General features: G+C 51.0%; 4 protein-coding genes across 4 annotated transcripts; 2 read left to right on the forward strand and 2 right to left on the reverse strand.

Moving 5' to 3' along the window:
• Positions 1-155: 155 nt before the first annotated feature.
• On the forward strand, positions 156-1,513 carry DSM5745_00146 (ATP-dependent RNA helicase eIF4A; the record flags this gene model as incomplete). The annotated part of the gene is made up of 4 exons (XM_026742162.1): positions 156-186; positions 240-494; positions 543-1,436; positions 1,494-1,513. 4 exons carry the CDS (start codon positions 156-158, stop codon positions 1,511-1,513), a joined length of 1,200 nt encoding a protein of 399 aa, XP_026608007.1.
• A 1,186-nt stretch (positions 1,514-2,699) lies between these two features.
• Positions 2,700-8,666, reverse strand: DSM5745_00147 (uncharacterized protein; the record flags this gene model as incomplete). Its single annotated transcript, XM_026742163.1, has 12 exons — positions 2,700-2,811; positions 2,864-3,011; positions 3,062-3,542; positions 3,592-3,995; positions 4,044-4,138; positions 4,187-5,194; positions 5,276-5,571; positions 6,087-6,301; positions 6,591-6,846; positions 7,296-7,476; positions 7,541-8,372; positions 8,435-8,666. The coding sequence occupies 12 exons, from the start codon at positions 8,664-8,666 to the stop codon at positions 2,700-2,702; spliced, it is 4,260 nt and encodes a 1,419-aa protein (XP_026608008.1).
• Positions 8,667-8,935: 269 nt separating this feature from the next.
• On the reverse strand, positions 8,936-10,462 carry DSM5745_00148 (oxygenase MpaB family protein; the record flags this gene model as incomplete). The annotated part of the gene is made up of 5 exons (XM_026742164.1): positions 8,936-8,940; positions 9,017-9,200; positions 9,249-9,975; positions 10,031-10,059; positions 10,106-10,462. The coding sequence occupies 5 exons, from the start codon at positions 10,460-10,462 to the stop codon at positions 8,936-8,938; spliced, it is 1,302 nt and encodes a 433-aa protein (XP_026608009.1).
• A 1,110-nt stretch (positions 10,463-11,572) lies between these two features.
• On the forward strand, positions 11,573-13,656 carry DSM5745_00149 (H(+)-transporting V1 sector ATPase subunit A; the record flags this gene model as incomplete). Its single annotated transcript, XM_026742165.1, has 5 exons — positions 11,573-11,692; positions 11,799-11,883; positions 11,938-12,605; positions 12,656-13,552; positions 13,600-13,656. 5 exons carry the CDS (start codon positions 11,573-11,575, stop codon positions 13,654-13,656), a joined length of 1,827 nt encoding a protein of 608 aa, XP_026608010.1.
• Between the last annotated feature and the right edge of the window lie 167 nt (positions 13,657-13,823).

Genomic DNA, 13,823 nt, shown 5'->3' on the forward strand with positions numbered 1-13,823 from the left:
CGCTGTGCCAGAGCTCTGCGGCGGCGAGATTCTGGCACGTGACCCAGGCGGTCACTCTCGGCGGAAAAGTCGCTGCCAAAGGCCTCGAGGCTCAATCTCGACCAACAAACAGTCCTGTTCACTGAACCTTTCAGTACTCAGATTCAATAACCAAAATGGCCGACGGAATCGATCGACGAGCGGATGGTACGTTAATGACTGTAAGCATGATGCGCGAATGCTAACGGCGCAAACTTTAGACAAGATGGAGTTTAACACCTCCAGGGAGGTCACCGTTGCTCCCACCTTCGAGGATATGCACCTGAAGGAAAGCCTTCTCCGTGGTATTTACGCGTACGGATACGAATCGCCCTCAGCCGTTCAGTCTCGCGCTATCGTCCAAATTTGCAAGGGTCGCGACACAATCGCTCAGGCGCAGTCCGGTACCGGTAAAACGGCTACTTTCTCGATCAGTGCCCTGCAAGTCATCGATACAGTCGTTCGCGAAACTCAAGGTATGCCGGTCAAAGACACCGCCGCGCTCCCAATCTAACCTACTGCAGCGCTTGTCCTCTCCCCCACCCGCGAACTTGCGACCCAGATCCAGTCTGTTATCATGGCCCTAGGCGACTACATGAACGTTCAGTGCCACGCATGTATCGGAGGCACAAATATTGGTGAAGACATCCGCAAGCTCGACTACGGCCAGCATGTTGTCTCAGGTACACCCGGTCGTGTCGCGGATATGATCCGGAGACGCCACCTGCGCACGCGCCACATCAAGATGCTGGTTCTTGATGAAGCAGACGAACTCCTCAACCGCGGATTTCGTGAACAGATCTATGACGTCTACCGTTACCTCCCGCCAGCCACGCAGGTGGTTGTCGTATCCGCTACCCTCCCGTACGATGTGCTCGACATGACGACCAAGTTCATGACCGACCCCGTCCGCGTTCTCGTCAAGCGTGACGAATTGACACTAGAAGGCATCAAGCAATACTTCATCGCCGTCGAAAAGGAAGAGTGGAAGTTCGATACCCTATGCGACCTTTACGATACCCTCACCATCACACAAGCCGTCATCTTCTGCAACACCCGCCGAAAGGTCGACTGGCTCACCGACAAAATGCGCGAGGCCAACTTCACAGTATCAAGCATGCACGGAGAGATGCCCCAAAAGGAACGAGACAGTATTATGCAAGATTTCCGCCAGGGTAACTCTCGAGTGCTGATCTCCACCGATGTCTGGGCCCGTGGTATCGACGTTCAGCAAGTCTCGCTTGTCATTAACTACGACCTCCCAACAAACCGTGAAAACTACATCCACCGTATCGGTCGAAGTGGTCGATTTGGCCGCAAGGGTGTCGCGATTAACTTTGTCACGAGCGATGACGTGCGCATTCTGCGTGATATCGAACTATACTATTCCACACAAATCGATGAGATGCCCATGAATGGTAAGCCGAACACCTATTGTCAGACTTTCTTGGATCATCCGACTAACAAATTCTCAGTTGCCGACCTGCTCTCCTAAACGATATGCCTCCTCTACTTCTTATCACGATCTCAGTATACCTCGGAATGCCAAAATGGTTTCAGCCAGCTACTTCATATGATCGCAAATTTTTACGCGCCATCGTAATCTCGCACACCGAGTCCACCCATTCGTCAACGGCAACGCTTCTTCTGCCTAGCTAGGCATATCTAGGAACAGCAACAGTAGGGCAGGACAGGAAAGAACTTGCAACGCAAAAGGCACGCAACGCAGAGTGGAGGAAATGGGAAAATAACCAGAATGGTAAGCCCCTTGTACTAGACATATCCTTTTCCAATCTCAACCACTGCACTGAAGACTAATACCCCTGGTTCTTCCCTCTTAGTTACTGCATTTTATCATTAGCACCCTGCTAGATTCAAACACACCGAACCATGGACCAGGGCCCATCAGTAAAATCAGACGGAACGGTATAACTAGTATATTTGGGGCAATGTAAAGGCTAAATATACCCCTTATACCTACCCTAAGGTGGATTGTCTATCCTAGCTCGTTGCCATTTATGCTTCGTTGTAGATTTCTTTATTCAAAGTGGGAAACGTAGCTGTTCATATCCATTTGTATAACTAGCAACTATTCAGTATTTAGCCAAACTCCCTAACAAGGCCCGCAAGTCTAAGATAGGTAGATATTGATCGACAGAAAGATGGATGGAGTTGAGCCAGAGCATGTGCAGAAAACCAATGGGACAGACGGAGGTATGTTTGGAACGAGCCATAAAAAGAATGACAATGTCAATGAGAACCCAGGTTCAAGTCCACTAGGTACACCCAACACTCCTCGGATTTATTGAGACCACTAAAAACCATGATTGCGTGAATGAGTAGATCAAATAGAGACAGACGATATAAACAAATACCAGACCGTGTATCGATTAATTGACAAAATGGAGAAATAGCAAGTGTATGGATATGCAGAACCTATGTGATAAAGATGGAGATAGCAAGGTGAGAGGTGCAACGCCAGGGGAGGAATGCAAAATATGTGACAATCTGAGATACCAAAATGTTGGCGCCTGCGACCTGTATAGAATAAAACATGGAACATGGACACGTGGGGAATGGGTTGTATATGCAGGAGGTGGAGAGCGTGAAAAACGTAGAATGATGGACATAGACGGCGACGATCACACGTTTAGCGGGCGTATGCATGTGAAGAGACGAATTCAAAAGCTTGATGTTGACCGCAACGCACTTGTTCGAGCATAGCCGTTTCCAGACACCGTTCGTCGTTTCCCTGGCGTACTGTTGGGATGTGCATCGCGCTCTCGAGTCCAACTAGTACGAGATCAGTACGGGATGTATGTATTTCTTTGGCGATGAGACTCACATCTTAACCAAGTGGTCATCACCTGCTGATGCGAACATGCCTGGATCGGCAGGGTTCCATGAAATCGCATTTACACACCCATCGATATGTCCTTCAAGAGTCTCAACTAATGTGCCGTTCTCCTTATGCCATACATAGATACGAGAATCTTCTTGAGTTAGCAAACCGGGCGAAGAACTGACGAGGAAGATATCATACCTTCACTGCCACTGACGACGAAGTTCTCTGCAGCACCTCCGAATGTACTCCGGATGACGAATTCGCTCTGCTTCTGGCCTTGGAAGCGGCGGATAACCTCACTCGTCTCGATGTCGATCAGTTGAATTTGACATTCGGTCAGATTTACCAGCATGTGGCGCGAGTCTCTGCTGACAACAACGGAAGTCGCCCTGCTTTTCAACGGGAGAATATATTCCTCCTCGTGGGTATGGAAGTTGTAGACGCGGATCTTCTTTTCGACGTCCACAGCAATTAGACGCCGGCCGTCGGGGGTAATGGCACAGTCGTAAACGCGGAAACCGCCATGCCACATATACTTGGGTTGGCCCCGGATGTTCCAATGGCACAGCTGAGAGGTCACGTCCAGAGAAGCTGTCACGAACGATTCACCGTCAGGGGCCCAAACAGCTGCGGTCACCGGCTCTTGGTGGCTGTTGATGGTGAGGATGCATCTCCCAGTCTGTTTCGGTTAGTTTCGAGAAAGCGAACACATGCAAGTCAAAGCTTACCTCTGTGCTCCAGACACGAGCTGTAGAATCACGAGAACAGGTGATCAACTTGGTATCGTCTGGACTCCACACGGCATGGGCGACGCCCTCCTTATGTTCTCCCAGCGTAAGTAGTACAGAGAATGTACTTGTGTCGTAGATGAAAACTTTTTTGTCTTTGCCTGCCGTGACTAATTTTGTGCCGTCGTGAGAAAATTGGCAGTGCCAAACCTCATCGGTGTGCTTATTGAGCTCGAGTTTCGTGCCGAGGGGAAAGTCATCCCGGTCGCACATGTGATCCGAATAAAGGGATGGAGACTGCGCCGTATTATGATATAAGCACTGATTTATCTGGTTCTGTTTCACATGATCTAATAACGTTGCAAGTCGGTTGTCAGGTATCATCACGGATGGAGATATGGATTCTGCTTTGGTTAGTCTAGAATGATTTGACATTAGGCAATTTGACTCACTTGATAGCTCGGATAGCAGTCGCTCTCTAGAGAAGCCAACGGGACCGTCCCAGCTGGCCTGGTCATGTAGATGCTCCGGAGGACACATGAGCAGACTAGTAAATTATTAGTGAACGGAAGCAGTAAAAAGCCAAGTCCCATACCTAGAAAGAGCGTGGAGGCGTCCGACGTCGTAGTTCAAAGGCGTAAGTTCATAGCGAAGCACCATCAAGGCCGCCCCGAGATCCCGAGCATCCAGTAACTCAAGGAACTTTTGTTGCCGGAGATAGAACAGCATTTCGCTCTTTTCCGCGTTGTCAACCAAGGCCAGCTTCTCTTTGCTCGTCGTCTCGTCCTCGACGTGTCCCTGAAATGATTGTACCAATATCCGTTCAGCCTCGGCCCATCGTCCCTCGAGAACTGCATTTCTGAAGATAGCAACCGCTGGACTCTCAAGTTGGTAGCCGCTCTCCTTGCTCAATAGATCTGCCGAATTGCTATAGCCAAGCTCATAGAGACTCTGGATGAGTATCCTAGTGACCTCTTCACGGTCATGGTTGAAATATGAGGAGGTTTTCGATGGCTTTTGGAGTCCGTCCGTCTTCATATCTCCATTTGAACTAGAATACGATGCTTGACCATTTAGAGCTCGAGATAGGGCCGCCTTCTGAGCGGGCGAGGCGGCCCCGCCCTTGGACAATTGGGAGAAGTTGTTCGTACTCGATATTCCATCTGGTCGCATGTTCGCCAGGCGCCTGCGCTTGGGCAAAGGAGGATGGCCCTCTGATGAGGCGCCAAACTGATTTGTTGTTTGTTCCTGAGGACTAACTTCGCTTGCCGCCGTGTGACCTCCCGCACGACCTCCTGTCCCGTAGGTATAAGAATCAAGCGTATCAGATGAGCTCAAACGACGGCGACGGTTATTGGAGGTTAAACGCTCGGCGGTGCCGGACAGACGGTGGCTGCTGACAGTATCTCGCTGCGGTTGGGGGGGGATGCTATCGGAGGAGCCGGCGCTCGGGCGGGAAGGGAGGGAATCGGATGGGATGGAAGCGTTGGGGAGGTCGGGGGCCGCGGACGAGGGCGTATATAAAGGAGGGGCGTCTGCCAGATCGAATATTTCCAATCTGCCCTTTCCGCCCGGCTCTTGTAGAAGAACCAGGAGAGCAGAGCTATATCAGTGGTGGGTCCTGATGCCCGTGGCAGCTCAGTACCCTTCCCTGAGCTCGATCCAGATCAGGAGCCCTTCAAACCTTACCTCTGAGGTAAAATGCTCAGTATTTGCAGCGAGATGCGGCGATGAAGCTTTGAGAGATGCCAGCTGAGAGGTGCGAGGGGAGACCTCGATCGGGTGGAGTGAGCGAGGTCTTATCGGGCTTAAACGCTGGGGAAGGCGCCAAGCTCCACCGGACAAGACAAGAAGACGGGGTGTGAGAGTACGATTAGGTGAAAGACGAAACGCAAACTCGGACTTGGAACTTGAAAGGCAAATGTCAACTGCGAGAATATTATGAACAGGAGCTGTATTTGGTGGAAGGGTGAGAGAAAGCTCCAGGTAGAAGCGTAGAAAGAGAGATGAGGTTGAAGCATTCGGATGGACAGAACTATTCTCCGTGGGGCCCCGTCACTCGTCGGTAATGCCTTGAGCCACGATGTCGCCGAATTACTATGGAGGTTCAAGCGATCAAGGTCCTCAAGTTGATCTTTAGAAATGCTATTTTAACAGCATTGTCCGGCCATTTGCTCTGTCCCTTTCCCCCAACTTTTACCGGTATGGCTTCAACTCGCCGTTACAGCAATATATAACCTGCAACCCTCGTTTCAACCAAAAAACACCACTATGTCCAATCTGGAAGCTATTGTTGACTATAGAGCCTAATCTCATCAGGCTTTGAGACAAAATCCTTGCCAAATCACTATGTGTTCCATGTTCCAGCTCGCCTACAACAAAGCAGGCCCAGAACAACGCAGCAGACTCGATATCAGCTTGGTCTCGACTGGTATCGTCTGAACCAGGAACCCTGGGGCTGCAATCCAGCTGACTGATTGGGGCGTCATCCATACCAAAGCAAGGACATCCTGACGCCATCGGAAGCTGTTAGAGGCCGGATATTCAAGGGATGTCGAGGGCATGACCATGTCTGCCTGTTCACCGATATTATTGGCTCTTGAACAGTCATCGGTATTGTCAAAAATTGAACCTCCTAAGCTCTTACAAGGATGCGGTGCCCATAAGACCTTCAGATCTACTCCGCGGGGTCCCTTTGCCAAACTGACAGCTGATAAGGATTTTCTATACGAACAGGGCAAGGCGAGGCGAGGCAAGGCATCATCCGCATTTCGTCTGAACCCCAGGTTTCAAATCCCATCCTATCCTATGATTCTTATCGACCGGACGAAGCTTCTCGTAACACGAGTGCCGTCATAGTGTTACAGCTGCGGTCCAGGTTCTTCGTCAACCGCCTATGGGATTCGATGCCATAAGCACGATAGCATGAGCGGCCGTACCGTGGAACGCCGTAAACCGTGATCCTCCTGACCTCATAATGATCCAGCTCCCCCACTTACCACAGAGCCCCGGAGCTATAAATGCTCGCCCCCCAGCTTCATCTGGGCACGCAATCTGATCTCCATATTTGCATCCGTGGCACTGAAACCTACCATATCCACACTTAACATCAGAACTCTTTAAATCTACCTCTACGAAATCGAAATGGCTGGCTGTGGTTGTGGAACTGGAAACACCTGCGGCTGCAGCGGACCCAACACCTGTACTTGCGGTCAGGACTGCCAATGCAAGGAGTGCGGAGTGTGTACATCCCTTCTATATTCGACATCTCGGTTGGAAGAGTGCTAACTGTTCTGTTACAGAAGTAAATAGCATTCCAAGAAATACCTTGCCTTCGGCGATATTACCATGAGATGTTTCTCAGACGACGATGAGACGGGCGATGATTTCTCGGATATGATCTCGGATACTATGTGGAATGTGTAGCTTGTTTGTTCAATGTTAAGTGTTAAGAGAATGTCATGAACGAGTTACTTCTCTTCAATTCTATCTTGGAACTCAGTAACCAAGTACCCCAAGACCAAGTAAAGTGAATCCAATGATCAATCAAGCCCACTTGGCATCTACCACAGCCTGGCACGCCTTCAACGCCCCGGTGATTGTAAACGAGATACAAGGCGAAAGAATGTACATAATCTGCCATTGGAAGGTCAGCGCCGTCATAGTTCAATATTTCAACCCAGGGATCATAGTAGATGACATACCGTCAACGTCTTCGCAATAGTCATCTTCTTCGTCTCTGACGCCTTTGCCAGCTCCGCAAGTCCCTGGATAACCAATGCCGGAGGGCCGGCGGGCATAAGCATCATACTGAACCAGAGGATAGGGTCTGATCTCAGCACAGAGGTTTTCTTCGCGAGGCCGTATATGATGGAGATACTGAGGCTGCTCCCCGCAGATAGATGATTAGCACATATCCCAACCAACAATATCAGGCAGGAATACTCACGCAGGCCAAACCACAAGCCTGATCATAAAGATCGTCAAAATCGCCTTCCAACCGGGGTTACTGCTTGAACCTCCACTCCCATCACTGTCATCGTCGTCATCGCCATCATGGGAATCCTTCTTCATTTTCTCAAAACTAACCCCGAGCTCACACCCAACAATGAAGATCTGCAGCGTCGTAAAAAGTTTGCCGATATTCTTGACACTCGAAGTCAACCACGCATTGAAGATTCCTCCATCCTCATAACTATTGAAGAACGCCTTATGCAACTGCGGGACAAGACCAAGGACACCGCCGATAATCGTACAGAAAATCGCGATATCAGCCACGGGCGTATCGTTCTTGAGGGTCTTATGCTTGAGACATTTAGGAAGATCAACGAAGGCTTTCTTGGTCCAGCGCTTGATCTTCCCTTCGTGGTTTGCGCTTTGCCGGTTGTTGAGGAGTGGGCTTTCTTCGTCTGCTGTACCGGTGTAGGGGTCCGAGTAATCGTACTGCTCGTGCTCATCGCCATGTCCGCATATTCGGTTATCGTTGCCGGGTTTCTCACTGATGAGCATCGTCGGCCCAACAACATATCCAATCGTCTTGCTGATGACGCCGCAAAGCAAGAAGTAGCTCTGTGCTCTGGCCACAGCATCAGACACCGACTCGCCTTCTGGGACAATCATCTTGAGGCTTCCGACGCCCTCCAGCGATTGCAAGAGGAGTAGCGGCAAGGACGTCGTGTTGTTGAACGCCGAGGTGGGGGTCACCCAGTCAGGTAGTCTGAGGAACTTCGACGCCAACCGCGCCAGAAGAATCGAGAAGGTTGTATATGTTATTGACCAAACTAGCACTCGTTAACAACCATTTCCAACAGAATATTCGGAAAGGTATAAGGGGGTTTATTACCGAGAACGGGAACATAATTCAACACATTGTCCAGCTGCAACTGCTCGCCCAGATGGACTAGAATCAGCGCAGGTAGGAGGACTTTCATACCCAGGCTGGATACATCGTGAATAGAAGAGCGCTGGATGAGGCCGAATTTGCGGGCTGCAGCGCCGTATGCTAGGGTCAGGAGGACAGAGACACAGGCTTGCAGGGCGCCGAGGAATGAGGTGAGAAGACTTCCTTGGGCCATTTTCGAAATCCACTTTTTTATTTATCCGCGTATTGACTTGAGTAGGAAAAGAGACACGCGAGCTAGATTTGAATGTTTGGTGCCGAGACTGGGGGTCGTGTTGTATGTCGTCATGATGGCGAGGGTCTTGGTCTAGATCCACCCAAAGGACTGACAACTTGATATCTGCACTAGTGACTTCAGCCAAGGGCTTGTTCCTGACTGACTTAACTAGAAAAGCGAAATATAATTAGAAGGCAGACTTAGCTACTTCAAAGCGAAGGATACCTCTAGGCTTGGCTATGAATACTCCGTAAGGAACAAACGTAAGCCGGCCACGGCTCCGTAAACCACAGTCGCCGCTGAAGTACAGAAAGCAAGAACACCCAACTGCGCGAAGGTCTCAATGCCCGGCTTTGACACTCTTCTCTCCTTGCGCGTTCCTAGCTTCGTGGTGCGCGTAAACCAGGGGACGTACTTGAAGTCGAAGACCGTTTCGCCGCCGAGACCGTGCTCCTTATCCGTGATGATTGAGTAGTACATTCTTCGCCGGAACTGCATTGGTCAATGACTGAAGAAAGGGGAAGGTAAGGATGGACTAACTGCAATCCATGCTTGATCAAAGAGCGGGAAGACCCTGTTCGAATAAGCTATCATCATCACAAAATAGCAGTAGCCGTAGATGAGCGTCTGGTAATAAAGGCTTGTCTTCGGGATTTCAAGGCGATCGGCGAGTTTATCCCCGTTGAGATGCCTGGCCATGGCCTCCATGAACTCCTTCGACGCAAAGCTAGGGGCTGTATTCTCAAGGCCGATGACAATATTCTTCGCCAACACTTGCCCGATAGGCTTAGGGTCGACTTCAAACTCCAGCATCGACTCCATGAAGGCTCTGGCAGTGGGCTTGTCTGCAAAGATCTCGTGTGGAGTGCCCATGTAATACGCCACGAGTCTCCAAAGGGCTATGTAATCCTCAATCTCTCTTTCCCGGAGGTAGATACCCTGGCGAGGAAGACCAATCCAGACGACACTAGTCGAGAACGTGTTGATAGTCCCGATGCAATCGAGATCGCTGATAGGGATACCAAAAGCTTCGAGGTCATAGTAGTCGGGCTTCTCTTCGATGAGACTAAGGATCCTAGTCCGGACAGAGGAGTGTAGAAGCCTCACTCTAACCGAGGACTGGTGACCAGCTCCGCCGGGTTTCATAGAGTCCACGGACAGGGACACCTGGAGGATATGCTGGAGGGTCTCTAAGAGTCTCCGGCGGACAACTTCTGCAGAGAACCCTCCGGTCCTAGACAAGGTCTCAACGACTCGACTTGCACCCCTATACGCTGATCAGTATCCAACTTTCCTTGATTCAAGCCGGCCGGAGCACCCACATCCCGCCTAATAGGCTCTGGAAGCTAAGCTAAAAACATCAGCGGAGTACCTATATGATTGATGGCTATGCGTACCACATTCATTATGGCCATCCCGTACCGAAAGAAAACCTCCTGCCCTCTTTTGATCTGATCCCAGGCGACCCAGTCGGGGACGGTGTTGACCTCGATCCATAGCTCTTGGAGCTTAGAATCATCCTTTGCATGCTTCTCGAGTAGCGACAGTAAATCTCGTTTAGGTGCCTTTGTTGCTGGCTCCCCAGCCTTTGGACGATATTTCTCCGGAGGCGAGAGCTCGTTCAGCTTTGCAACGCAATCATCCGCCAACTTGTCGTAGGTGAACATCATTGGCCGCAGCTGCTCGGCCGTGCGATGGAGATGCGTCCATTCGAACGACAAATCCCAGTGAGTATGGATGTCTCGGCGGGTCATTTTGGCCTGGTTTTCAGGGCAGCAGACGGCAAAAAGAGAGCAGAACAGCACTCGAATGCCGATGGGCAACAGGCCATATGATATACCATAACGATCCGAGCGACAAAGCATATGATCATCTGTCCTCTGGGCGTTGTTCAGAACTCTGATGGATCTCTAGCATTTCTGCATCCTCGATGTTGTCCCATGTGGAAGCCCATTCCTAGAGAGGCAAAGGCCGCCTCTCGGCCTCCAATCCACGGATCGAGGAAGTTTAGTCAAGCATTCTAGGCATGTGAGAACCTGCTGTCACATTGAACGGCCTCTTGAACAATAGCACCATGATATATCAATAACACCATAGTATATAAAGTGCGGGGATCGCTGGTTTTATCGGTAGCATTAGTGAGGATCATGGCGGAAGACACATGACGCTTCCAATGCTGTGCGAGTCATCACCAGAAGTGGCACCTATGTTTATATGACTCTGGACGTGTTATGAGGCCAGATGCACAGCTCCACCAGCTGCCGTACTGAGCCACAAGCAGATTAGTCTGGAGATGTTGATATCTCACGGGTGGACAAACTAAGCTGGTCGCCAATGGGCCCCTATCCGTGAAGTTGTAGTCAACGGTTGTATGACGGCATAGCCACCTTGAGGCTGTAAATGAACCTCCACTAGCTCCTCCAGGGCTTATTTTTCGAAGACACAATCTGGGCTTGCCTGCTCCGGTAAGATGCAAATGCCGAGTCTTTAGAGCCTTTAGCATCACAAAGCCTCGGAACTTACTCAGCGCCGTGAGCCTAACTAAGCAATTTCAGCCACGATATCCTAGCTCGCTTCAATGTCCCGTCGAGAACAACTAATTCTAGAAGCGAATGTTGGGATTGGGCGTCCGCCGACTGAAGTCCCGTCCATCGTTGCTGGATCTCATAGCCAACCGTGGTGTTGCAGCTCAGACTCCAGACCCGCCATCACCGCCCAGACCGGACGACCTGCCACCGCTCCCCGTCTCGCCCACCACTCCGTCCTCCACCTGCAGTGACAGCATCAGCTCGAGCAACCACTCCTCCATCCCGCAGCCCCTCTTTTCGTCCACCTCCTCCATCCAAACTCCGACTTCTCATACCATGGCCCCCTCTGGAAAGGGCTCCTCGAGCTCTGAAGATGCCCAGCTCGGTGCTGTCTTCTCCGTCTCCGGTCCCGTCGTGGTCGCCGAGAACATGATTGGATGTGCCATGTACGAGCTGGTGAGTTACCTGCGTCGAGCCCTACTTCTTCGAGCTATCTCCCAAGCTCTGTCATCACAGGCAGGGCTGTTGTATCGGCTTTCTCGCTTACCATCTGCGAATCTAGTGCCGAGTCGGTCATGATCAGCTTGTCGGAGAGGTTATTCGTATCGATCAGGATAAGGCCACTATTCAGGTTTACGAGGAAACAGGTACCGCCCCCGCCCAAAGCAATACAACCAGTATCTAATTATCCCGTTGCTCAGCTGGATTAACGGTCGGCGATCCTGTTATGCGAACCGGCAAGCCCCTCTCCGTCGAGCTCGGACCCGGTTTGATGGAAACGATCTACGACGGTATCCAACGTCCCCTCAAAGCCATCTCCGACGAGTCGGGCGGTATTTACATTCCCCGTGGTATTAAGGTCAATGCGCTGGATCGCAAGAGGAAGTGGGACTTCAAGCCCGGCAAATACAAGGTCGGCGATCACATCACAGGCGGTGATATCTGGGGTACCGTTTTCGAGAACAGCTTGTTGAACGACCACAAAATTCTCCTTCCTCCCCGCGCACGAGGTACGATCACACGGATAGCTGAAGCCGGCAGCTACACCGTCGAGGAACAACTGCTGGAGATTGAGTTTAATGGAGTCAAGACAACACACGGAATGATGCACACCTGGCCCGTTCGTGTACCCCGGCCGGTCAACGAGAAGCAGTCTGCCGACTCGCCCTTCATTGTCGGTCAGCGAGTGCTTGACTCTCTCTTCCCTAGTGTGTTGGGTGGTACCGTCTGTATTCCCGGTGCCTTCGGATGCGGCAAGACTGTCATCTCCCAAAGTGTGTCCAAATTCTCCAACAGTGATGTCATTGTCTACGTCGGATGTGGTGAGCGTGGTAATGAGATGGCTGAAGTGTTGATGGACTTCCCCGAGGTATGGCTTAGTGAATATCGCCGGTTGTTACTGTACTAATGTGCCTGCAGCTAAGCATCGATATTGGTGGCCGCAAAGAGCCTATCATGAAGCGTACATGTTTGATTGCCAACACTTCCAACATGCCCGTCGCTGCCCGTGAAGCTTCCATTTACACCGGTATCACCATTGCGGAGTACTTCCGTGATCAGGGAAAGAACGTGGCTATGATGGCCGACTCTAGTTCCCGGTGGGCCGAGGCTCTCCGTGAACTTTCCGGTCGTCTTGGAGAGATGCCCGCTGACCAGGGTTTCCCCGCGTACCTTGGTGCCAAGCTTGCCTCTTTCTACGAGCGTGCCGGTAAGAGTACCGCTCTGGGAAGCCCCGAGCGAGAGGGAAGTGTCAGTATTGTCGCCGCCGTCAGTCCCCCTGGTGGTGATTTCTCAGACCCTGTCACTACCAGTACAATGAGTATCGTCCAGGTCTTCTGGGGTCTGGACAAGAAATTGGCGCAGCGAAAGCACTTCCCCTCAATCAACACGGGCATTTCCTACAGCAAGTACACGCCAGTGCTCGACCGCTACTACGAGAAGCACCACCCCGAGTTCCCCCGTCTCCGTGAACAGGTCCGAGAGCTCCTCACCAAGTCCGAGGACCTTGACCAGGTCGTCCAGTTGGTCGGAAAGGCTGCGCTTGGCGACTCCGACAAGATCACATTGGATGTGGCTGCAATGGTGAAGGACGACTTCCTCCAGCAAAACGGATACAGTGATTACGACCAGTTCTGCCCTCTCTGGAAGACAGAATACATGATGAAGGCCTTCATGGGCTACCACGATGAAGCACAGAAGGCGATCGCTCAAGGCCAGAGTTGGCCCAAGGTCCGCGATGCTACGACCGACATCCAAACCTCCCTGCGAAACATGAAGTTCGAAGTACCGGATAACCAGGAGGAAGTCTCCTCGAAGGTAAGAACTACTCGAATGATTATTGGAACCCCACTAACTCTCAACAGTACGAGAAGATTTTGCAGACAATGTCGGAGCGGTTTGCCTCCGTGTCGGATGAGTAGAGAGCCAGCGTACATTGCTATTATACCTGAATGATGTTTATTTTGTTTATAGTCGAGAGCTTGTAGCATAGCAGCTTTCTGTAGTTATCCCTTTTGCCATACTACATATTACTCAGGGTCCTTTCACAGCTAACGGACCTATAGAGATAGTGTCTTAAAATAAATAG

The sequence above is a fragment of the Aspergillus mulundensis genome (assembly GCF_003369625.1).
Source record: "Aspergillus mulundensis strain DSM 5745 chromosome Unknown scaffold_0, whole genome shotgun sequence".
NCBI classification, from domain to species: domain Eukaryota; kingdom Fungi; phylum Ascomycota; class Eurotiomycetes; order Eurotiales; family Aspergillaceae; genus Aspergillus; species Aspergillus mulundensis.